The sequence below is a fragment of the Diaphorina citri genome, unplaced genomic scaffold, assembly GCF_000475195.1.
Source record: "Diaphorina citri unplaced genomic scaffold, Diaci psyllid genome assembly version 1.1 scaffold724, whole genome shotgun sequence".
Lineage (NCBI taxonomy): Eukaryota > Metazoa > Arthropoda > Insecta > Hemiptera > Psyllidae > Diaphorina > Diaphorina citri.
Window position 1 is genome coordinate 54,244 of NW_007378157.1, and position 26,131 is coordinate 80,374.

The window sequence follows — 26,131 nt, forward strand, 5'->3', positions numbered from 1 at the left end:
CAAGATTTCTGTATGCAGAAATTTTCGTCAATATTGGTAGGAGTAAAAGTACTAAATAAGTAATACCAACACTAGTTGCAGAATTTTTCACTGTCATTTGCAATTTAAATTTTTAGGTTTCATATCAGGTATTACATCATTGTTTCAGGTATCAAGGTTGAATAGGTGATGGATAGCTAGCACATAAATAGGATAGGCACCAGCTCCAAGTATCTTTTCATTAATGTCTTCTGCACCCCCTTCGTTGGAATCCTCCTCAACAGGTATAAATAACTGGTTTGATTTTTATGAAAGTCTGGAAAAGAACTGGTAAGTATGGAAGACAGAAAACTGGTATGAACAAAGTTAATAGGTAGTACAGAACTATAGACTTTGTCAGATACTGAGGCTAATGTCGTGATCCTAAATAATATTCTGATATTGAAGGTATAAAAATAATTTTTAATACCAAAAGTTTTCAATACCTGTGTAAAATCCATGTATTTTAATTTTTCAATTATATTTGCAGGGGAAAGAAGCAGAGATTATGAGGGGTTGAAGCAGCAATGTGATAAAGCACTCCATGATCTCAGTGTGCTGCGAAGGTATGTAAAATATTTTAAATAATGCTCTTGAAGAGATTTCCAAAGTGTACTTACTGAACTATTTAACCCTAGAAGGGCTTAAAGTCATGATTCTTTTCTCCTAAAAAATTCCCTTGAGCAGAATCGGGCTCAAAAACTAATCAAAAAGTTGTCTTTATCGACTTTATGTTTTGAACATTCATGTCATTAATAGTCATTAGGTCATTATAATGCACATTTTATGAAAATTCGACGAAGCTTTTAAGTTATTCCAAACAAACGAACTAACTGCAGATTTGTCGAGTTACTACTTGAAAGTTTACAGCTTACTTCCTTCATTATTCTATTACGTCAATATCTCTATCTTATCCAATAAAACCCTGATTTTCCCTCCCAAGATCAATCGGTCAATTATCTCTTTATCCTCACAGAATCCATCCAGGAGGCAGAAGTGTCCAAGAGGCGTCGTGACTGGGCGTTCTCCGAGCGCGATAAAATCGTGCTCGAGCGAGAAAGTATCCGCACCCTATGCGACAAGCTAAGGAAAGAGCGAGACAGAGCTGTGTCCGATCTGGCCGAGGCACTGCGCGATAGTGACAATATCAAGAAGCAGAAGAATGAAACCAGCAAGGAACTGAAAGTGTTGAAGGAGAAGATGGAGGCCCAGGTGGAGTTGGAAAGATATACCTAGTATAGTTCAAATTTTGTTGATTTTGTTAATGGTTCAAATGTGTAAGTAGGTAGGATATAAGTACTGAAATATGGGTTCACTTTCTTTTGTCTTCAACATTTATAGGTGTATAGCAATCTTAGCACTGTTTGGTGTAAGAAATTTATAGTAAAAGCTACTCTGGGGAGTATTTTTTTGGTTTTCTACTTTTCTCGAATTTTTTTGTCTCCAAACATGCTGTCAGAGGACCCCTGGGCCCTAGTGCGAGTTGTGCTTGTGTTTAGGTTTTCAGACGGAATGATAAGCAGAAATGTTTGCACACAGAAGAGCGATTGCTTCGTTCTGACTCGAGACTGCTCCACTGACAATACAAATGTGTGTGATTCGGTGCGAGTTTTACGAAAGGGGTTTTTTTCTACCAATTGAACCGATTTCTACCTATTGGACTGTGGACCGATCGAAAAAACAGTTAGGTAGGTAGTTTTTTTTTGTATTTTCCTAGGTCGGATATGCTATCAAAATTTTCGTTGACGTAATAAAAAATGAACATTTTCCCCGTTTACCCATTTTTTTAACAACTTTTTTTGGCTTTCTATTTGGAAAATTTCAGACATAGAAAATTCACATTTTGACCTAGGGGGAAAAGCCTGAGGCATAGGTACTGCTAGATATTAGTCCTAGGAGAATTATACGGACATCTAGTCCAGGACTGCCTGAATGGTACGTGAGCTTCGTTTTCTTGTGAACACACCAGCTTTGTTCTAATGAATAGAAGACATTGATGATTGACAGTCCTTATCTTAGTACCTACTACATTATCTTAGTGCCTACTACATTGTATGATGGACATCTAGTCCAGGACTGCCTGAATGGAACGTGAGCATAGTTTTCTTGTGAACACACCAGATTTGTTCTAATGAATAGAAGACATTGATGATTGACAGTCCTTATCTTAGTACCTACTACATTATCTTAGTGCCTACTACATTGTATGAAACTGTCAAAATTTGACATGGTTATTGAAACTCACAAGAATTCTTCTACTGAGCAATACGGCACTGCAATATTTGTCGGCGATTTTTCCGTATCCAAGGCACACAGAAAAATAATAACAATAAAAAATGTAAAAATTCTAGAAGGTTGGTACACATTTTTCTTGGCATTCTAGAGAAAAACCTCGGACTCGAAATTCAAGCGAGTTCATTGACCCCGCAGTTCAATTTCTGGTACCTGTTTGCGTGAAAATCCGCTAAACCCATATGTACATTCCGTTCTGTACATAAGGTGACAAACAGGTGTACGTAATAAGTAGCTCGTACATTTCAGTACATTTTTTCTGACGAGCCCGCGTGGAAAATCCAGTACATTGTACACAGTGGGTGAAAAACCTCTCGCCCCCCCTCCTCCCTCTCCTAGAACCTCTACCTCTCCCCCTTTTCTCTCTCTGTCTCTTTCTAACTTCAGAGTTTGATGACCGAGAGAGAGCGCAGACACAGGTTCGAAAACATGGAGGGGAGAGAAAGTGGGGAAAGGAAGAGGAGGAGGAAAAGAAAGAGAGGGGAAGAAGGAGAGAAAGAGACAAAAAGAGGAGGAGGAGGAAAAGAGAAAGAGAGGGGAGAGAGGAAGGGAATGTGGAGCCAGGAAAGAGCGGTAAAGGAGGAGTATGGAAAGTGAAAGAGAGGGGGAGGAAGAGAGAAAGGGACGAAAGGAGGAGGAGAGAGGAAGGGAATGTGGAGCCAGGAAATACTTCGATGGGGGGAGGAAGAGAAGATGGGAAGAAGAGGGTGGGGGGAACAATGTCTATAGGGTGAAAGGGAGGGAATAAGAGGGAGAATAGGGAAGCGTGAAGGGGAGGTGGAGAGACGTGATGTTTGGGAGGAAGAAGAAAGAGTGGCGAAACAGGAAGTAGGGTTAAAACGAAGGGAAACTCAGAAGAGAAAGGAGAGAGCCCCAAAGAGAGTTGGAGGAAAGGGGAAGAAGGAAGTAGAGAAGGGAAGGAAAAGTAAGAGAGAAGAGGAAAAGTAAGAGATTTATGGGATGGGAAAAGTAAGAAGAAAGCGTGGAGAAACAGGAAGTGGGGTGATAACCAAGAGAAAGGAGAGAGCTCCGAGGAGAGTTGGCGAAAAGGAGAAGAAGGAAGAAGAAGAAGAAGAAGAAGAAGAAGAAGAAGAGAAGAAAGGGAAAGTAAGAGAGGGGAGGAAAAGTAAGTAGCTCGAAACGAAGAAGAGTAAGTTTGGGGGTACAGTACAAAAGAGAAGCAGGTTTTGGGTAGAGTAAAAGGGAGGGGGGTAGGTTGAGAGGTAAAGTACAAGGGAGGGGGTGGAACGTAGAGTACAAAGGAGGGGAAGGGAGTGAGAGGTAAAGGGGAGGGGATGGGAGGTAGAGGAGGGGAAATGAAATCCAATACAGAGAGGTGAGTGTAAATATTGTGTGAACACAGTGTTTCCTAACACTGGGTGTCTTGAAACCTTGGTGACACGGGGTAGTCTGGGTACAAGGTGTTTGCAAAAGAGAGAACACTTTTTTAAATTAATTAATTTCATGGTTACAGGGATAGGTAATCTAATGTTGCTGAATATAAACAGTCACCCCGTGCTGAATAAAGGTAGAAACATCACACTACCATCACGGCACGTCACGTGAGCTCACGTAAAGTGATAATAGTGTGGCTGTCCTGAACGAGATTACCTACAATATTATGGGAAAACTTTGAACTACATCTCCCTGACTCCCCAGGAATAAGCTAGACGTAAGGTAACGGAACGTATCCGTGACGGTTAAGTGTGCCGGTTAATGGAGTCAGTCTGTAAGGGTTCAACTAAAAATCACGTAAAATAGTAATCTGACTTGCTGTAGGATAGAGTTCAATGAACCCGCTTGCAAGTGATACAGACTTACAGACAGATCAAATTAAACATAATTGAGTTTGCAACGAAACAGAGGGAAATGCATTACAACTTGCGTTTTCCATCTACTCTATAATTTGCGAAAATTGTTGCTTTTCATTTTTTCAGTCACGACATTTGAATTACAAGTTTATCACGCTAAAATATAAACATATCTTTCATAAATGCTGATATGTATGTAGTTCAGTGCTTTATATAGACTGTCAAATTAAGACATGAAGTCTGTTTATCTTAACAGTACAGTTCAATATCCAGCACAACTATACTGAAATAAAATTGCTCTTTCAAGCCATACCTATACCATAGGTATCTACATAAATATGACGTGTACAAAAATACAAAAAGACGTAAAAAAGTTAAAAACAGAATTTAATTTGACGCTGTATTTCATTTGGTTACATTCACTTAAATTATAAATTCATCTAACAGAAACATAAAATTGGAATATTGAAAACTTTAAAATTACGAAAAGACCTGATATTTTCGCCTCTCACTGAGATCCTACATGACTATTATAATTAGTACTTCAGTGAACGGTTCAAATCACTCAGAAGAAGAGCCCCATGCGGTGTCCAAAAATAAGATCGGGATCGAAATAAAATGAGCTGATTGCCCCAACAACTAAATGCAAAAATCACCGAGAAAAAGCTTTAACTAGCGAGTCTAGTTAGTTTGGAAGGTAGCGCCTTGTAAGCGCTAGGTCGCGGATTCGATTCCCGCCTGGGGCGAACTTTATCGAATAAGGTTCGTTCGTTATGGGAACGGCTAGCTGTCCTCTCTTGGGTTTGGGGACGTTAAGAACAAAGACCTCCGTTGTTACAGTCCCCCCTATCAGACCTCCTCAATAAGAAACCTGGAGCTCGCTTCGTTCCACCATTCATTATACCAAGGACTGAGGTTTCTTAGAGACCGTACTCCGTGTCATAGAAAACAAATTGACCAACAAACTAAATGCAAAAATCACCGAGAAAAAGCTTTAACTAGCGAGCCTAGTTAGTTTGGAAGGTAGCGCCTTGTAAGCGCTAGGTCGCCGATTCGATTCCCGCCTGGAACGAACTTTATCGAATAAGGTTCGTTCGTTCTGGGAACGGCTAGCTGTCCTCTCTTGGGTTTGGGGACGTTAAGAACAAAGACCTCCGTTGTTACAGTCCCCTCTATCAGACCTCAATAAGAAACCTGGAGCTCGCTTCGTTCCACCATTCATTATACCAAGGACTGAGGTTTCTTAGAGACCGTACTCCGTGTCATAGTGGCTACATGCATTCCGGCTGAAGTGGCTATATTGATAATAATGAGAACATCGTCCGTGTAGGGAAACATGAGATATGTGGAGAACAGAGAGGAGAGGAGGTTGAAGTGGAAGAAGTATTTCCAACTCTGGTATCGGGCTTTGATTAGGAACAAAATCTGAAACCCAAAATGAACACAACAATCGTGAAAACCTGGGTTTATAATAAAATTTATAAACTAACCTATAACGAACATTTAAGTGGAATAAATGGAGGAAATAAAGGTAATATGTTCACAAATTTTCCATTTATAATAAAATTTATAAACTAACCTATAACGAACATTTAAGTGGAATAAATGGAGGAAATAAAGGTAATATGTTCACAAATTTTCCGATTTTTAAATTTTGATAAAAAACCATTTTCAGCTACTTATTTATTGCCTCTCTTTTTATTACCTATTATTTTTATCAAGTCATTTGTTAGATTGCACTGTTATTCCTCAATTTGACCATTTTGTGATTTGTAAAATAAACGTCATACGATAAATAAATTCAGCTACTTATGAAGATACTAGCTGCCTATTTACATATGTAGACGCCATTTTTATTGTCACTTCAAATGAAAGCTGATAAAGTGAACAACAGCTTACCTGTATAAATGATGACAGGAAATGTAGGGCAAATATGTAAGGGAACAGTGAATCCTGGAAAGAAAAAAAAGACATTAATAAAAGTAGCAAGGGACACTTTATTCTAAGTCCTAACTCTCCAAAACAACCACTGAACTTTTTAGATGTCTTTTCAAGTCTTTAAGTATTTGTGCTAGACATAATAAATCATTTTTTTGCCTTAAGTGGTACCTGAAGGAGTAGTAGCTAGCATTAGAAGGTACCGATGTTAATAATATTTCTCTCTCCCTTTTATTAATTAATTTACTTACCTCATCATCTGAGCTATCATGCTCAAACCACCGGAACCCAGACAACAGCCCAGTGAGAATAGAGAAGACCAGAATCATGTAGTGGTACCAATGTAGGCACTCCATACGAGATAATGGTCCCACTGGAACAAACAAATAATGATGAGTTGTTAAAACTAGATTTATCTAGAAGGGTAGATGTGAGTAAATTTTACTCACAGCTAGTTTGTTTTCGCAATAATTCTAGTTTTTTATATAATAAAAATAATGTTTTGAACTTGAAACATATCTATTTTATATTCTGCATCTTATAGTCATAAAACCCAGGTGGAGAAGGAGTCGAGAATGTTGCAGCTACATTCCGTGTCGCACAACTACAGTCATGACTCTGCTATTGATACTGATCTACAGGTAAATTGATGGTTCTGGGTTCGAATCCTTGGCCAGGGCGAAAATTTTTGCACGAAACGTTTTCTTAATGTCTAAGAATTTGCCTTGAAGTAATGTTAAAGCGCTTCTGGAAGTCCAATCTTCTTTAAGTAAATAATCATTAGGTAATGGAATGTGTATGAGTATGACTGTAGAAACCTGTCCCCTCCTCAATCGATCTTGAAAATTGGCTCAGCCCGTTGATTTGTTTAAATTAAAATAAAAAAAAAATCCAGTTACTTAGATCTCGAATCATTTTGTGTAAGTTCTGCATACACTATGTGCATTGTGAAATAAGTTTACATAAATTGTCTGGTACCATTGAACCACCAATTACCTAGGTATTTATTTATTTCACAGGAATGGGATACGGAAGTGCTGGATATGAACTTAACCAATCTATCACCCAATGAGGCTCTCGGCTTGGAATTAGTAGGCGGTAGAGATGATCCCTTCTATCCCAATGACAGCAGTATCTATGTGTCTAACATAGTCAAGGGTAGTGTGACAGATGGCAAACTCAAGTAAGTAAGATGAAACTTGTTTGGAGAGTTTATTATCCAAGTAGGAAAACAGAATAACATGAAAAGGTATATTCATCACCAGAACTTAGTTCATCCGATTTTAATCGAAGGAGTTAGGTTGAAGTTTAGAATCGATTGTACTAAAGACTATTTTTTTACTTTCTATTACTACAGTATAGCGGAGCTATACTAGTAATGAAAGTATTGCAATCGGTCCAAATTTTCAAAATCGGGAAATGGTTGGAAATATCCGTTTTGGGATCCCCTGATGTCAAAAAAGTGATTTTTAGCCCATGGTCTGTACGTAACGTACGTACGTACGTAACGTACGTACGTACGTAACGTACGTACGTACGTAACGTACGTACGTACGTAACGTACGTACGTACGTAACGTACGTACGTACGTATATATGTACCTATCTATTGTCCTGTTTCTGCACATGTTTAAGTAGGTACCTACCTAGTAATTTTCAAGACCCTAAATCATTGTATACCAATTTTATTAGGTACTTTTTACTTTCCTTTTATATTTCATTTTATATTTTTTTTTTCTACTGTATTTGATTGTTGTTTGTGTTTGTTTAGTTTTAGTGTATTTTTTTCGATTGTCATTTTTGTATAAAGGGTTAGTCCCGTAAATAAATAAATAAATTCCTTTTAGAAAAAAAGTAGGTATATATTGCTTGACATTGAAATGGAGGACTTTTCTAACAAAAACGAAGTGTGTGTGGAGTTAAGTATGCAGGATTGTAGAACGATTGCACCCTAGGTAAGTAGTTCATGAGCCTTTTGTCTCCCACTCACCTCATGAATTATTTTTTTAGAATCAATAAAACTAGAATTTACATTTTAATCCATTCTCTGATATTTACCATTCTTGTCCAATCCATTTTCAGGAAGAGGTGGCCCGCATCAAGAAGCAATGTGAAGATATGAACCAAGAGAAGAACACTGCCCTGAGAGAACGCAATGGGTTGAAGCAGCAGTGTACAGCAGCCATTAGACAGTGGGACATAGCGTTGAGAGAAAGGAACGAGTATCAGGAAGCCCTTGCTAAGGTAAGGGAAAAGGCCTCATGCCATTAAAAACATCAGACTCTTTCATAAGGTTCTAGTGTTTGAGCAGGTTCAGATTCAGTGCAGGTCCATATTCTGACGAGAAAATCATCGATTTGTGCCATACCTTCAAATTAAACTGATACATAGGGCAAGGTAAACCTTTACCCTTGACAGATAGAGTGTGCCTATAGGCATATGTCCAATTCACTTAGAGCAGGGTTTACCAGATCAGAATTGAGATCAATCTAGGATTGAGCCATAATTAATACCCAGTTCAATCCAGAATTGAAGTCAACTTCGACTTCGTAACACGCGATGTTAATTTTTTAACCCTCTCGGTTCTCTTGTCCTCAGGTGCAACAGCAGCACGAAGACGCAGTCAAGGAGATCAATACGGCCATGGCAGTCACAAATTACCTAGATGGGGTTTATAATGGTTAAGACCAAATTAAGGAAAATAAAATTGGACTCAGAGGCAATAGTCCTAAACGAAAATGGACGCGGCACACAAGGGATCAAAAGAACCGCATTAACAATAATAATTATACTCCGAGGAGGAAAGAGACATTTTCATGTACTCACTTATTTGTCTAAATTTTTAAAATAAAGAGTACAAGGACCATAGAACGGATATATCTCCTATTTCCATTGAACTCTCACGAATATGTAACATCACTGGGTTTTACCCGTTGATGTTGTTAATCAATCAATCAATCAATCAATCAATCAATCAATCAATCAATCAATCAATCAATCAATCAATCAATCAATCAATCACTGTGTAACTACCAAGGTTTTTAGTGGTGGGGTTTTCACCAATCAAATCTTCTTCTTCCCAGCCTTTTCCTAATTAAATAGCGCCGGCGTTTTACCAATCAAATACTAGTAAATAATACCCACTCTCTTTCTCAGCTTCAGCTGAACAACAGCTACGACCACGGTCTGACGTTAGAGTCAGGTCTGTACATCTGTAAAATCAGTCCCGGATCTCTGGCTGCCAAGGAGGGGAGCCTAGCAGTGGGGGATCGCGTCCTGTCCATCAACAACCGCACAGTGGACGGTCTGTCTTCGGCACGAGAGGGGATGGCCCTACTGAGTGATAGTCCGGATGTGTTGACCATTACCACACTTAAACCTACGAGTCTGGGCGAGCATTCTCCCCGCGTACATCGCAAGAGTGTGAACAGTAGTACACAGACTATGCCACTGTATGTCAGGTTAGTTATTGATGGGGGCTTTCAGGGAGACATTTTAAGCCAATTCTATATATCTCTCATCTATTATATTCAAGTGGTGCTCGTCAACTTCTTGGTCACATGCATCACTTTTAAGCCAATTAAACATGGCTAGAGATCATTACCCCGGTGTGACAGAAAAAATATCCTTTCTTTATCACCATTCGGCTACAGCTGAAGCCGCAACAACAACAACAACAATAGCTCCATATAAGTTTTATTCCTGTGTAATTTCAGGTACGGGGATCCCCATATCCTGACCTTTCTTTTATTTAAGGACATTAGGACCGCCGTTGTTACAGTTATTTCGATGAACCGTAGTAAAAAAAACTGCCCCCTTCTGTTCTGTATCTTTTCTTATGATGATTTTCTTATGACTTATGAGAGAGTCACGACTTCGGTGTAGATTTCAAGAGTGAACTATTGTCCAATCAAAATTGGTACACCCATTTTAGATACATAACCTTGTTGAACCATCAAATAATTAACAACTCATTCTGATATTTCCACAGAAGAAAACCCTGTCCTATCAAATAGAAACCCTCAAACGAGAAATAGCCTCCCTAGAAGGGTAGATGTGAGTAAATTTTACTCACAGCTAGTTTGTTTTTGCAATAATTCTAGTTTTTTATATAATAAAAATAATGTTTTGAACTTGAAACATATCTATTTTATATTCTGCATCTTATAGTCATAAAAAAATCACTCTTTTTTAATGGGTGAGTGAACATTACGTCTACCTAAAAAAAAACACCTAAAAAACAGGCTACATTTTTAGGGTTAAAGAAGTACCTTAATTTTCCTCCATAGGTTGAGTTTTAATTTGTGTCACCTGCATTGACATCTATAATAAAAGAGAACCACTAAATTTTTCCACAAATCATATTTAAAGAATGGAAATTAATACCTACCTTCCTAATAAATTGCTTTCCAGGCAGCACAATGAGACTGTACGGAGGGGAGACCACACTCTCAAAGAGTTGGAATACTACAGGGGGCAGCACCAGGCTGCCATGGCACAGTTAGAGGCTGCAGCACAGGAAAGCTCAAGTCTCCGATCCAAGTACTCAGATCTTATATCGGACAAACAACGGCTTGACAGAGAACTGCTAGAGTTGAGATCAGGATGCTGTACTCAACCAGTAAGTTATGTGGGATATGGTTGGAAAGAACTGGGATATACCTACTTAGTTGGAAAGATATACCTAGTATAGTTCAAATTTTGTTGATTATGTTAATGGTTCAAATATGTAAGTAGGTAGGATATAAGTACTGAAATATGGGTTTACTTTCTTTTTTTGTCTTCAACATTTATAGGTATTTAGCAATTTTAGCATTGTTTGGTGTAAGAAATTTATAGTAAAAGCTACTCTGGGGAGTATTTTTTTGGTTTTCTACTTTTCTCGAATTTTTTTGTCTCCAAACTTTACTTACCTAATGACTTATTTATTTTATTTTCCCAGGAAAGTGATGATGCTGGGAGTGCTGACTCTCTCAATCAACACTACATGAGTGCCCTCAACAAATATGAAACTATCAAGGATGAGTATGATGCTCTAAGGAAGAGATTTGATGATCTTATCAATACTCATTCTACAGCTGTGGATAAACTGGAGTTAGCTCAGGTGAGAGAGTAAACAAGTGTCTAAGGTTGTTGTTGTAGCGGCTTCAGCTGTAGCTGAATGGTGATGGCAGAATTAATGACAGAAGTGGAAGTGTCTAACGTCACACATATGAGTGTAGCGGCTTCAGCTGTAGCTGAATGGTGATGGCAGAATTAATGACAGAAGTGGAAGTGTCTAACGTCACACATATGAGTTAATCCACTAGATTTAAGTGTAATCTCAAATTGTGTCCTGGTGGTCGTAAGGAATTAATGAATGCCATGAGATATTTAGTAGGTATATTGCTTGCCAATGGAGTGGGAATACCTAGTATAATTCCTTTTTGAAAAAAAAAAAAGTAGGTATATTGCTTGACATTGAAATGGAGGACTTTTCTAACAAAAACGAAATGTGTGTGGAGTTAAGTATGCAGGATTGTAGAACGATTGCACCCTAGGTAAGTAGTTCATGAGCCTTTTGTCTCCCACTCACCTCATGGAATTGTGTCCTGGTGGTCGTAAGGAATTAATGAATGCCATGAGATGTTTAGTAGGTATATTGCTTGCCAATGGAGTGGGAATATCAATGCCTAGTTTCGCGCCGACCCCTGTTTGTGACTAGATCTTAGTGTAGATGCCAATAGCCTTCATGTACATTAGTGTCGAATCAATATTGGCAGGGTTGTTGTCAAGGGTTGGTGGTGAGGGGAGGGAGGAGCGTGATTGGAGGTGAGTGGGGCAATTGAAAATATGGTCCACGGTTAGGGTATCACCGCACCCGCAGGTGGGTCGAGGGTCTCTCTTGAATAAGTGGTCATGAGTTAGATTAGGTACTTTTTACTTTCCTTTTATATTTCATTTTATATTTTTTTTTTCTACTGTATTTGATTGTTGTTTGTGTTTGTTTAGTTTTAGTGTATTTTTTTCGATTGTCATTTTTGTATAAAGGGTTAGTCCCGTAAATAAATAAATAAATTCCTTTTAGAAAAAAAGTAGGTATATATTGCTTGACATTGAAATGGAGGACTTTTCTAACAAAAACGAAGTGTGTGTGGAGTTAAGTATGCAGGATTGTAGAACGATTGCACCCTAGGTAAGTAGTTCATGAGCCTTTTGTCTCCCACTCACCTCATGAATTATTTTTTTAGAATCAATAAAACTAGAATTTACATTTTAATCCATTCTCTGATATTTACCATTCTTGTCCAATCCATTTTCAGGAAGAGGTGGCCCGCATCAAGAAGCAATGCGAAGATATGAACCAAGAGAAGAACACAGCCCTGAGAGAACGCAATGGGTTGAAGCAGCAGTGTACAGCAGCCATTAGACAGTGGGACATAGCGTTGAGAGAAAGGAACGAGTATCAGGAAGCCCTTGCTAAGGTAAGGGAAAAGGCCTCATGCCCTTAAAAAAACATTAGACTCTTTCATAAGGTTCTAGTGTTTGAGCAGGTTCAGATTCAGTGCAGGTCCATATTCTGATGAGAAAATCATCGATTTGTGCCATACCTTCAAATTAAACTGATACATAGGGCAAGGTAAACCTTTACCCTTGACAGATAGAGTGTGCCTAAAGGCATATGTCCAATTCACTTAGAGCAGGGTTTACCAGATCAGAATTGAGATCAATCTAGGATTGAGCCATATTTAATACCCAGTTCAATCCAGAATTGAAGTCAACTTCGACTTCGTAACACGCGATGTTGAAGTCAATTTTTTAACCCTCTCGGTTCTCTTGTCCTCAGGTGCAACAGCAGCACGAAGACGCAGTCAAGGAGATCAATACGGCCATGGCAGTCCGAATGAAAGCCACTAAAGATCTAAAGCGACTGACTGAGGAGCGAAATGCCGCTATGCAAGAGTACAGTCTGATTATGAGTGAACGGGACAGTGTACATAAGGAGATGGAGAAACTGTCTGAAGATCTAACGCAGGCAGTGAGAAAGATTAAGACCTTGGAGATGGAGAACAAGGAGTTAGTGGAGGATGTGAGTAAACAGTTAAAATTTCATTACATTTAGAATGTACCCTACTTTGTACGCACTAGTTTGCGGCTTCGATTCGAGGCAGACTTTATCCCACACACCTAATGTGCGTTCTTGGATCGGCTGACTTTTCCATATCCTGTCCTTTCTTTTATTTAAGGACATTAGGACCGCCGTTGTTACAGTTCTGTTATTTCGATGAACCGTAGTAAAAAAACTGCCCCCTTCTGTTCTGTATCTTTTCTTATGACTTATGAGAGAGTCACGACTTCGGTGTAGATTTCAAGAGTGAACTATTGTTCAATCAAAATTGGTACACCCATTTTAGATACATAATTAACATCAAATAATTAACAACTCATTCTGATATTTCCACAGAAGAAAACCCTGTCCTATCAAATAGAAACCCTCAAACGAGAAATAGCCTCTGCCCTTCACGATAGAGACAAAGCTCTCAAGGAATGTAATGATTTGAGAGAAAGATTTGGAGAGTTCACTGCAGCCAAAGAAGAATGCCAAAGAGAAGCGTTTCATGCCCGCTTTGAATATGCTATGCGGATGGGGGAGAGGTGAGTCATAGAGAAAGTCCGCGGGTTCGATTCTCGGTCCCGACAAAACTTTTTGTTTTGGAGCAAAGCCTTAGTTATTATTACTGTGGAAGAGTTTTAGTGGCAGTCCTCAAGGCGTAGTGCTCTTCAGCTAGTTTGATTGATAATTTTATAGCATATCCTATCTCATCCTGGCTAGGATTGATGGTAGGTAACCATTTGTATAGTGTGGACTTCAGGGATTTTAATTCGAAGCCTTCTGGCTGTGAAATCACTCCTTATTCCAAACACAGTTGGAAAAAAAAACTGACTGCCGGGAATCAAACCCGGAACCTTTGGTGTATACCTATTCTGATAGCTACTCGGGCACAGAGATTTCTTTAGAAAACCAGTCAATCAATTCTACTTGACCTTGTTAATTCTTCAAAAATAAGGACAATAAATGTAAAATCTGTCTTGCTGTGATTTTCCTCTGCAGAGATTCCAGCAGAAAGGAAAGAAATGAAGTAGAAGCTGCCTCTATGGATCTGTTTGGAAAGTGTCAGAAGGAGAGGATGGACAATTTGGAGGTCCACGTATATATTTTGCATGCTACCTAACGCTTAACCCGGTTTTAGACAACGCGAGTCATGAGTTAGGTAGACAAGAATGTCCGATGATATAACAAAGAGCTAGTCCACATATATCTTTTGTATGCTACCTAACGCTTAACCCGGACCGTGTACTCGCATCATGTGAATCCAGCTTTACTTACAATCTTGAGAATTTTTACTGCTCATTCATTTGTGAAAGTCCCTTTTGTTCGTCACCTAACCCATAGGCATTTACCTGCGGGCACTTGGGTACTTACTAAACAAGGAAAGTTCATTTCAATCAATTCACCATTAAAGTTATTTTCCTTCCCCCACCCCCCTGTTCGATAAACTCTAATTTACTCAAGGTTTGTACACGGATTCAAGGTTTGTTTGATTTAGCTTATGCCTTAAGCCGACAATTTGGACCAGGCAAACCAGGAGATAGATCGGCTGAGGAAACACACGGATAAATTGCAGGCGGAGTTGCAAGGTGAGAAATTGAACCTGTACTTTGTAAGAAGGGAGTTCTTCTTCTACTTGAAATAACGAAATAATTTTCGTGAAATGAAGTAAAGTCATGATTCTTTTCTCCTAAACAATTCCCTTGAGCAGAATCGGGCTAAAAAACCAATAAAAAGTTGTCTTTATGGAGTTTATGTTTTGAACATGTATGTCATTAATAGTCATTAGAGGTCATTATAATGCACATTTTATGAAAATTCGACGAAGCTTTTAAGAGTTCTTCCAAACAAACGAACTAACTGCAGATTTGTCGAGTTACTACTTGAAAGTTTACAGCTTACTTCCTTCATTCTATTACGTCAATATCTCGATCTTATCCAATAAAACCCTGATTTTCCCTCCCAAGATCAATCGGTCAACTATCTCTTTATCCTCACAGAATCCATCCAGGAGGCAGAAGTGTCCAAGAGGCGTCGTGACTGGGCGTTCTCCGAGCGCGATAAAATCGAGGTACTTACTAAACAAGGAAAGTTCATTTCAATCAATTCACCATTAAAGTTATTTTCCTTCCACCCCCCACCCCCCTGTTCGATAAACTCTAATTTACTCAAGGTTTGTACACGGATTCAAGGTTTGTTTGATTTAGCTTATGCCTTAAGCCCCAGTTAGCCTTCGTATCATGAAGGATGATCAGCAGATATAACTAATAACTAAACAAAGTACAGCAGATATAACTAAACAAATGAAACAATAGATTATAAAAGTTCATCTTATCACACTTTCATTCAAGTAGGATTTGGCCACGTGTTTTGAATATTATCACACTTTAAGGTACCTAGACAAGGTGTTCAACTTCAAATTGGCCCATAGGAGATCATAACTAAGGCCCATAACTCCTTAACTGTAAGTCGGACAGTTCTGAAAGTTCTCGATTTCTTGTTCAAAGATTTATAATATCGAATTTACAGTTTTGTAGTATGTTTATCCTTAACTGGGGACTTTTCTGAGACTAAAAACTGATTTTAGGCAGTTTCAGGTTGATCACTCAGTAAGTGTGAAAGAGCAGGTCATAAACATGTAACTGTGTGTATTTTGGTGATAAGATTTGGGTAATATTTTTCACAACAAATGAGTCCCAAGATAATATTGACGTACATTGCGAGTTCAAATATTGACTATGGGCTTGATAAGTGACAAAATATTGAACCGAAGGACCAATTTAGTACAAAGGTAGAAAGGTCTACAATTGAAAGGTCGAGGGTTCAGTGTTAGTTTAGAGGTAATACTCTATCCAAGAACAATGTTGCTAAAGATCATAAAATGCCAATTCTAAAAGGTCACAAGAGAACCATTCTAGGTATCTAAGTTGATTGAAAAATGATCCAAATGGACAAAATTATCCTATACCTTAGCTTGCAAGTCAGTAATGTCATTGTACCTAAGAAATGTCCTCAAATTATTAGGAGCACCACAAAGAAATGTCCTCAAATTCTAAATATTATTTGCAACTAACTAACTAACTAACTAACTAACTAACTAACTAACTAACTATTCAAGCCCATGTCATAATTTGGATGTGATTTCTTATCTCAGGTGATCGACAGCTACCACACCAAGCATGCTGGCCGTCACAAGAGAGGCAAAGAGTTGGATAAGAACGGTGGTACTTGGCCTAAAGCTAGGAGTGGACCTGTTATTGAGAATGGTACTGGGACTATACTGCACCCCAGGCGACACAAGGAACGGCTGCCTTTGAGTGCACTTCTCAATAATCCTCCCAGCTATAAGTAAGTAACTAACTTGGCTTAAGTTTTCAAAGATAAAGGAAAGTTCAAACACATTAATTCCTTTTTATTGGAATTTCATTTTGAGACATTAAACACACTGAATTTAATTTATAAATAAAATGAAATTAGATTTGTTAGGTTTATATTAGACATCCTATGTATTAACATTATTCTTACCGTTTCTATTATTACTGGATACTAGGTATTTGTGAACACATTAATTCCTTTTTATTGGAATTTCATTTTGAGACATTAAACACACTGAATTTAATTTATAAATAAAATGAAATTAGAACGAGAGGAGTTACAATTTTCTGAGGATGTTAGAATGATCAAAAAGGGTTATTGTAGGATATACGTTGACAGTTTTATTATGTTCGGGAACAAAGTTTGAGAAATGGCGAAATAATTCGGAAAGGTCGAAACAATAGGTGTAAATTAGAAAGAGAACAGAAGATAAAAGAAATTGACAGGAAATTTTGTTTAACTTAGTGGACAAAACATTGGGAGTAGGAAATGTGCCGGGAAGATAAGAAACATAACAGTGACAAGTTGGAAGGGGTGTTAGAATGATTTGATAATTTCTGCGGATTTGTTGCCGAGGAAATTGGTTAGAGAACTCTGAAAGGAAGATGAAGAAGAACAAGAAGAATAAGAATATAGGATGGGAAGAAGAATATAGGATAGGGAGAAGAAAAAGAAACAAGAGGAAGAAGAAGAAGAAGAAAGAAAAGGAAGATGAAAGTAGAAGAAGGACATAGAGGTGGATTTACAAGACATAGACTATAACAGACAGAAGGAAAGAGAACGTTTTCATAACGAAACCAAGCACTTCCAAGTTTGTGAATTGAAACTCAAATTCGAAACTTTGGAAAGTGCTGCCCCGGCGCTCTTGCTTTTCAAATTTCGGGGCTCTCTTTTCTCCGAATTCGGGGCCACTTCCCTTCTCTCCAGCCCCACAGTGTTTGCTAACACGACGGCTGATTTTCTCCATGTTTTAACGTGGAATATTACTTCGTATGGACTTTGACAGGACTTGTGCTGGTTACAAGTTTTTCGCTAAAGATAAAATAAATTGACAGGAAATTTTGTTTAATTTAGTGGACAAAACATTGGGAGTAGGAAATGTGCCGGGAAGATAAGAAACATAACAGTGACAAGTTGGAAAAGATGTTAGAATGATTTGATAATTTCTGCGGATTTGTTGCCGAGGAAATTTGTTAGAGAACTCTGAAAGGAAGATGAAGAAGAACAAGAAGAATAAGAATATAGGATGGGAAGAAGAATGTAGGATAGGGAGAAGAAAAAGAAACAAGAGGAAGAAGAAGAAAGAAAAGGAAGATGAAAGTAGAAGAAGGACATAGAGGTGGATTTACAAGACATAGACTATAACAGACAGAAGGAAAGAGAACGTTTTCATAACGAAACCAAGCACTTCCAAGTTTGTGAATTGAAACTCAAATTCGAAACTTTGGAAAGTGCTGCCCCGGCGCTCTTGCTTTTCAAATTTCGGGGCTCTCTTTTCACCGAATTCGGGGCCACTTCCCTTGTCTCCAGCCCCACAGTGTTTGCTAATACGACGGCTGATTTTCTCCATGTTTTAACGTGGAATATTACTTCGTATGGACTTTGACAGGACTTGTGCTGGTTACAAGTTTTTCGCTATCGTCTGATTTGTAGTTTCAAGAGTAGTTCACCGCCGACGAATCTTTGGCTTTCAGCGATGACAGTTGCCATGTAAAGATCTCTTGTTCGTCCTGTTTTAAAGACCGCTCTCCGCACGGTCTGATGTTTTCAGTTCTAATTCTGCCACCACCGTAGCTTTCTGGAGATGTTTCACTCGTTTTTCGTCTAAATCGCTTAAGGATTTTGCAGATTCTTCACTTTGAAGTAAATCTTTTGACGGTTTTATGCCATGGTCTTCAAGGAGTTTTCAGAAGTCCAGAATCTCCGCAATCTCTGGATCTGATCTTGGTATTTCTTCGCCCGCTAGGATACGGGATATCGTTTGGATGTGGGGGACGTCTCACTGTCTTATTCAAACATCACTCCAGTGCATAGTCCAGCCACTGCAGTTTCCGGATCAGGACCTTCTTGATGTTGGCCATAGGGAAGTTCTGTTTTTGACATAATTATGAGAAGAGACAACTTTTTTAGGCTTGTTCAACAAAATAATTTCTTAATTCCAGGGTGAACGACTGTATAGTCCGCGTGAACAATTTGGACTGCAGCAATGTAAGCAAGCGTATGGTACTGGAGACTGTTCGGTCCAGTGGTACTTCTGCCCTCATGGTGATCAGAAGGAGAAGAGTGGGAGCCAGGAGTTTGGTCACCACACAGGTGAGATGAGGGTTGCAATTTACCTAGATGGGGTTTATAAGGGTTGAGACCAAATTAAGAAAAAAAAAAAAATAAAATTGGACTCAGAGGCAATAGTCCTAAACGAAAATAGACGCGGCACACAAGGGATCAAAAGAACCGCATTAACATAATAATAATTATACTCCGAGGAGGAAAGAGAAATTTTCATGTACTCACTTATTTGTCTAAATTTTTAAAATAAAGAGTACAAGGACCATAGAACGGATATATCTCCTATTTCCAATGAACTCTCACGAATATGTAACATCACTGGGTTTTACCCGTTGATGTTGTTAATTAATCAATCAATCAATCAATCAATCAATCAATTAATCAATCGATCGATCAATTACTGTGTAACTACCAAGGTTTTTAGTGGTGGGGTTTTCACCAATCAAATCTTCTTCTTCCTAGCCTTTTCCTAATTGAATAGGGCCGTTTTCACCAATCAAACACTAGTAAATAATACCCACTCTCTTCTTTCTCAGCTTCAGCTGAACAACAGCTACGACCACGGTCTGACGTTAGAGTCAGGTCTGTACATCTGTAAAATCAGTCCCGGATCTCTGGCTGCCAAGGAGGGTAGCCTAGCAGTGGGGGATCGCGTCCTGTCCATCAACAACCGCACAGTGGACGGTCTGTCCTCGGCACGAGAGGGGATGGCCCTACTGAGTGATAGTCCGGATGTGTTGACCATTACCACACTCAAACCTACGAGTCTGGGCGAGCATTCACCCCGCGTACATCGCAAGAGTGTGAACAGTAGTACACAGACTATGCCACTGTATGTCAGGTTAGTTATTGATGGGGGCTTTCTCGCCAACTTCTTGGTCATATGCATCACTTTTAAGCCACTTAAACATGGCTAGAGATCATCACCCCGGTGTGACAGAAAAATTATCCTTTCTTTATTCTGCCATCTGCCATCACCATTCGGCTACAGCTGAAGCCGCAACAACAACAACAGCTCCATATAAGTTTTATTCCTGTGTAATTTCAGGTACGGGGATCAGCCCCCTCCAGATTCATACCAGGTACCAAAGACCAGCACCAAGTCACATGACCCCGCCAAACCCTCCCCCTCTTCTAGTGGGGGAGGGGGGAAGTGGGATTCATTGAGAGAGAAGATGCAGGGGGTGAGAAGGAGAGGAGGGGGAGAAGAGGGGAAGAGAAGCAATCGGAATTCCTCCCCTCCCGTGACGTTTGAGCAGGAACAAGTGGACGCCATTGCGGAATTGGACTCGGTGAGTTGGGTGGAAGAGAATGTCCGAGGACATAACAGCAGGTCCACGTGGAAGTTCTGGAATCATAGGGAAAGATAGTGAAGTTAGCATAATGTTTGAACTCCGGCAGTCAGAACTGATCTGAATTCAAAGATAGTTTTCGCAGTTGCACAATCTTTTTGCAACACTTGGGTTTTGCTGAAAAGTGAAAATCCTCACAAGGTTTACCCGATTTCTTACCTTACGATTCCTCTTGAGTTGGTGACGGGGTCTAAAAAGCAGAAGTTCTGGAATCATAGGGAAAGATAGTGAAGTTAGCATAAAGTTTGAACTCCGGCAGTCAGAACTGATCTGAATTCAAAGATAGTTTTCACAGTTGCACAATCTTTTTGGTACACTTCCGTTTTGCTGAAAAGTGAAAATCCTCACAAGGTTTACCCGATTTCTTACCTTACGATTCCTCTTGAGTTGGTGACGGGGTCTAAAAAGCCGACAGCGGCGTTTTACAAGATGACAATCTCAGAAGTCTTCCGGTGTTCCTCTTTTTGGTAAAGTCAATCGGTTTTGCTTGACACAAACTTGAATCGAATTTAGCCCATATTTGAAAAAAACTTGGTCTTTTAAAAAAAGATCCCCCGCGAATCTTTTTTTAAAATTTCGGGGTGAAACTTTGACGATGTGTCTTTGATGGAGAGCGTAACAACTACTGAAGATTACCTCGCGATGTGAAACAATATATGATATATCAAGAGTGGTGTTAGTGATAACACGTCATCGCACCGACTTATCAGTTATCAATGTGGCTCAGTTGTTTAATCTACCCATCAATCAAAGGTTGTAGATACGAAGATTGTAGATAAACTTTTCAAGATATTTCCAATAAGGAAACTTTTGAAGGTATTTTTCAGTGATCGTTGAAGCAATACCTGAAAACGAACACACTTGTAGTATATTTTTTCCATCCATAGAGATTGAAATTGTCCTATTTTTTCAGATGACTCGACCAAACTCAGCATTCCTCTTCCTAAAATGTTAGGGTTATATGAGCCGCCCTTAATTTGAAACCGTAATTATTATCTGAGCACCCACTTGACAAAATTGGGAAAAACCACTCACAGGTGTTTTCCTAAAAAGTTTGTGTTTTATCTGCTATCTCTCGTAGAATTATCTTCTCTGACGTAGATGGTCTGAGAGGCCTGTGGGTGATTTATTTTTTATACAACCTTATGAATTAACTTTTATCTAACACTTTGAGTGCCACGTCAGTCATGTATGACTGATACCAAGTACCTAGTCTGAAATTCTTTTTGCTTGGGTACTCAAATGTCAAATTCGTTACTGTACTTATTATTTAGACCTCTAGGGACCCTTATTTTTCATCCTTTTCTATTTGAGCTGCATCCCAAATATTCCCTTACAAAATCAAAACCGTCTTTTCCCCTTACAATTCCACAACAATCCCTTTTTGCTGCATCCAATACAGTTCCGTTTTCTCTCCACCTTGAAGTGTCTCTATTGGCAAATTGAATACGCGCATTTATTTCCTCATTTTCCTTCTCATTCACAATGTTCATTAAGATTTTATTGATACTATTGACAGGTCATTGACCTCACGTACTTGAAATCCTTATTCTATATCTCCACTACTTGAATGCCATTCACGTGGACTTCAGCAGGATTGCTGGTGATCAATATTACGACAATTGTAGCATATGTAGCTCGTATAATTAAAAAATGCCTTCAGATCCACAAGTTTTCACGATGGATTCTTTTTCCCCTTACACTTCTTGAGACAATGTGAAGAGAAGTGAATGGATGATGCAATATGGGTCATTTTCTATTTCTGTCCCCTTGAGAGTCTTACAGTTCCACGCGTGGACTCAAGCTAGATAGGTACTCGAGAATTAATCACCATGGGCCTAACAACTTTTACAGGAAACAATAGTACCTACTCACATCGAGGGGCATAATAATAAACACGCAAGCAATTCAGTTTATAACAAATATATTTAGAGTTTATCTACAAATAGTCCAGATTGTGTCATTTCGATGAAGATAGAAGTGGAATTTTGAGATGTGTGTACGGGTAGGTAGATTTCATATTGGGAGTACCGGAAAAGAGTATGATATCAACGTGTAGTTGCTTGTTATTCTTTTTGTTCTTTTGTCGCAAGTAACCTTCTTTTTGTCTCATGTAATCTTGACAAGTGTGCTTCTAATGACATATGTGTTGCCCCTAAACCCTATCAAAATGTCAAGTACGTGCGAGTTTGCCACTAAACACAAAATGTCAAGTGTATGAGAGAGTGTGTGGACCTTAAGCGTAACAAAAGTAAATGATTGTTGCCCTTAAGCCTGTCACTCATATTACATTATTCATGCAATAGGTACAATGGTTACAGTTAGAGATTCGAGATTTTGTAAAAGTTTAGCTTATCTGCACTACTTAGACTTATTTGCTCTAAGGAAAAAATTTCGATATTACACAGCTTACAACTCCCAAGTCCATCTAAGGAAAACGGAAAAATTGTCCAAAGTCTATCACGAACGAAGCAGTTTCTTTGAATTTTGTTTTATCGAGAATCTTCTGCACATTAAAACGTATTATATCAAGGTTCTGCTGTACATCAATACGTAGTAAAGTAACAATGGCTCTAGGTACTTTAGCAAAAAAACCTTGCACTAATCACTTGTCACTTTCATTTCCTATTATGTACCTACTTTTATTCCCTTGAGCTATAACTTATCTTATCTATATATATAAAAAAGAGTCTCCCTATAAAGCGGATACATCCTGATACGTAACTACGAAGTACATACCTAGTGCCACTTGATCATCGATGTAGGTACTGTATTTTTAGATACCTTAATCCTCGGTAATGTCATCATTGAGTGCTGAATGGATTTGTATTGCCAGTAGTTCATAGGATTACTAATTTACTAGGCAATCCAAGCATTCAGTCAGGGAATCTATACAACTAAATGAGAAAGTAGTGGAATCGGTTCAATTTTTCAAAATCCGGAAATGGGTGGAAATATCCCTTTGAGGTCCCTTGCTCCCTTTTGTCCAAAAAAGATCCAGCAATTTCATAAATGTCGATAAATTTGAAATGAAAGACTGTATCTTAGGACAAACATCACGAGATGACCGTTTTTGAAGTAAATATTTCTTACTTAACACGTCCCCTCCCTCTTATGTTTCAGCTTACCCTCTTGTTGTCGCACCGACCCCGACCCATCCAATAACAGCAAGGATCTGGGCGGTAACAAATCGCCCACACCCACACATGACCTTGAGTTTTACAACCCCCCGCCCCACCCCCTCTCCCACGCCCCTCGTATTCATTCACAACTTTACTCGTCCCCTCCCCTCTACTCCTTCACCCCCTTCTCCTCCTCCCTCCACTCCCCCTCTCCTCATCGCTATCCTTCTCCTTCGCAGTCGGGGGATTCTCTGTCTCTCTCCGAGTCAAGGTCGTTCTGTTTTGAGCCCCCTTATACGCCACAGGTAAGTGCATTATACTGCTAAAATTGTGTCTATATTTTAAAATGTTTGACCAAATTACATTAAAGTTGGACAAAACTTTCAAATTTTTGTGGAGGAAAAAATGGTTCCAACAATTTAATTGGATTACATTTCCGAAGTCCACTGAGCTAACCACTTCAACTAACTTAATACTTTGGTTATCTGATTACTTGTTGGTGTTGTAAAGTATATAAGAAAATTGCCAGTTTACTGTATTGAACGTAAGTGCATTTCAGTTTACTCCCGCTTCTGTGTTTGGGAGCACAACTTTAGTATAACACAAAAGCCAACTGAGGCTTAGGCGTAGGGGCAAACAGCCCTAAAAGTTGGATTAAAGGTTATGTTAAGCTTATACGAAACTAATAGTATAACATAAGCTACTAACGTTTCCTCACCCCCGTTTTGTCTCACCCACAGTTTGTTCACACCCATTCTCCGAGCGATGGTTCTTCCCCACACTACCACAAGGCTCCTCGCTCCCTAGCCTCAGCACATTCTCACCCAGGAGGTCCCAATAATGGAGCAGGAGGTACCTCCTATGAGACATCGTCCTATCATAGCTACGATGCTGCTGGGACCTTCCCGCGCAAGAAAGAGAACCAAAGATTTCGGTGAGTGGTTTCGGAAAATTCGTGAAAGACTTAATTTTTTCCCCTTCTACTTTTTCTTCTCCTTTTCTCACCCCGTCTGGTAAAGACAACCCCTATAACATTATGGTCATTGTACACGCCTTTCCCGTGGGAGACCCGCTTTGATGCCTGGTAGGGTCGAAAATATGGAGTGCCCAAATGATTAATTTTGTAAAGGGGGACATTTTGAAGCTATATTAGGACAAGGAGGGTTGAAAGTTCTTCAATACTTGCAGTGAGGTTTAATAGAGGGAACTGAAACTTCTAAGGTCGTACCGTCCCGAAATCGAAGAGAGAAGGAAGACAAACTATAAGAAAGCCAGCCGTCCCGAGAATGAACCATATCCGTTCAGGATAAAATGCGCACCTGGCGGGAATCGAATCCGCGGCCCCGGCGGCAGACGCGCTACCAACCAAGCTAACTAAGCCTATGCTTTAACACAAATAAATTCATGATTTGATTTGATTTCAGAATCCCGTCCAACCCGAGTGTAGCATTCAAAACGAGCGGAACCAAAATGTCAAATGGCAGCATAGAGAAAACCTCAGAGAGGGGTAGTCCTATGCCGACATTTCATGTGGAAGTTCTAAGTCCTGGTCTGAGACAGAACAAGCGGAATTCTTTGCCTGATTATTGCTGCTCTCATAAGTAAGTGAGTCGTTCCCAGCAAGAAGGGCCTATGCTATTTTTGCTACTAACTAACATAGAACCTCCTTCCTGGGAAGCTGGGAAGGATTAAACTCTAGAAATGTTCTCTGGCTTGATTGTCTTTTCTCACGAGAAAATAGTATTGCGAATTTTAAACTTTCAAGTTGTTCTTAAGTAGTGAAAGGGTATTTGTGGGGGAAGTGGGGGGGGGAGTGAAAGGGAAAGGAAAGAAAGGAAAGGGTATATAGACTTCTATAATAATCAGCGAGTTTGAGTCAAAATGGGGGACCACAGAACCCACCTGTACGAAAGTACAGACTTATTTTATTTTTTATTATTGAAAAAGAAAAGAAGTTTGATAGAGGGAACAATGGAGGTCTTATCTTCCCGAAATCGAAGAAAAAAGGAGTACAAGATAGGAGAAAGCAAAAAAGAAAAAGAAAAGAAGTTTGATAGAGGGAACAATGGAGGTCTTATCTTCCCGAAATCGAAGAAAAAAGGAGTACAAGATAGGAGAAAGCCAGCTATTCCGAGAACGACCCTTATCTGTTTAGCATAAAGTTCGCTCCGGGTGAGAATCAAACCCGCGACCTAGCACTTACAAGGCAGACGCTTTACCCTCCCAGCTAACCAGGCTGGTTTTGTATTATTTTCTTTGGGTGGGATCGCGATCTAGTGCTACCTGCTTCCTTCGAAGCTATCTTGACGTTTTCTTTGTTTATTTCAGACCTCACCCTGGGGAGTTGCGTAGAGTTCACATAGACAAATCAGTAGAACCACTCGGTATTCAAATCCAATGCTTGGACAGTGGCGGAGTATTTGTATCTACAGTCAGTGAGCATAGTCTGGCCTCTCAGGTATGTATAAAGGTATCCCATTTGGTCTGCTGCCATCCAGAGAGGAAACGCTGCATTCATCCTAAGCTCTCTACTGGAGGGGAGAAATTTTAGTGAAATATTTTATAATTAAATCAATGTGTTCTTCTTTGATAGTTCTGATGATGGTCCATTTGTAGCCAAAATCGCTTTTGAAAAGATATCAAAACATTGCGTTTGAAAATACAGCTTAAATCCGATTTTCCTAAGCCAACTTAGACGCATAGGTACTGCGGAATGGACATGCTACGACACAGATCACATTAGTATGAATTAAAAAAGAAGAATCTGTACGTATAAAAAGCTATATCCAAACGTTCTCGAATTCTAACTAAACTCACACAAACACATGGATAACTACACAAACGAAGG

The 26,131-nt window shown here is 39.2% G+C and overlaps 2 protein-coding genes across 2 annotated transcripts in view; one reads left to right on the forward strand and one right to left on the reverse strand.

Annotated features, from left to right (window-relative positions):
* LOC103511534 (disks large homolog 5) overlaps positions 1-26,131 on the forward strand; it is a 38,507-nt gene that overhangs the window by 4,716 nt on the left and 7,660 nt on the right. Inside the window, exons 2-19 of the mRNA XM_026825264.1 lie at positions 149-263; positions 509-584; positions 10,472-10,679; positions 11,001-11,162; positions 12,361-12,522; positions 12,885-13,127; positions 13,503-13,693; positions 14,151-14,229; positions 14,662-14,737; positions 15,149-15,219; positions 16,303-16,496; positions 18,686-18,836; positions 19,346-19,650; positions 19,858-20,154; positions 23,285-23,588; positions 24,024-24,217; positions 24,708-24,884; positions 25,612-25,741. Coding sequence (XP_026681065.1) covers positions 224-263; positions 509-584; positions 10,472-10,679; positions 11,001-11,162; positions 12,361-12,522; positions 12,885-13,127; positions 13,503-13,693; positions 14,151-14,229; positions 14,662-14,737; positions 15,149-15,219; positions 16,303-16,496; positions 18,686-18,836; positions 19,346-19,650; positions 19,858-20,154; positions 23,285-23,588; positions 24,024-24,217; positions 24,708-24,884; positions 25,612-25,741 — 3,060 coding nt within the window. The 5' untranslated portion in view covers positions 149-223. The remainder of the gene's footprint in view (positions 1-148; positions 264-508; positions 585-10,471; positions 10,680-11,000; positions 11,163-12,360; positions 12,523-12,884; positions 13,128-13,502; positions 13,694-14,150; positions 14,230-14,661; positions 14,738-15,148; positions 15,220-16,302; positions 16,497-18,685; positions 18,837-19,345; positions 19,651-19,857; positions 20,155-23,284; positions 23,589-24,023; positions 24,218-24,707; positions 24,885-25,611; positions 25,742-26,131) is intronic.
* Positions 4,774-6,427, reverse strand: LOC103511526. The gene is made up of 4 exons (XM_008476251.3): positions 6,311-6,427; positions 6,021-6,074; positions 5,349-5,546; positions 4,774-5,025 (listed from the first exon to the last, which is right to left on the reverse strand). Exons 1-4 carry the CDS (start codon positions 6,413-6,415, stop codon positions 5,020-5,022), a joined length of 363 nt encoding a protein of 120 aa, XP_008474473.1. The 5' UTR covers positions 6,416-6,427; the 3' UTR covers positions 4,774-5,019.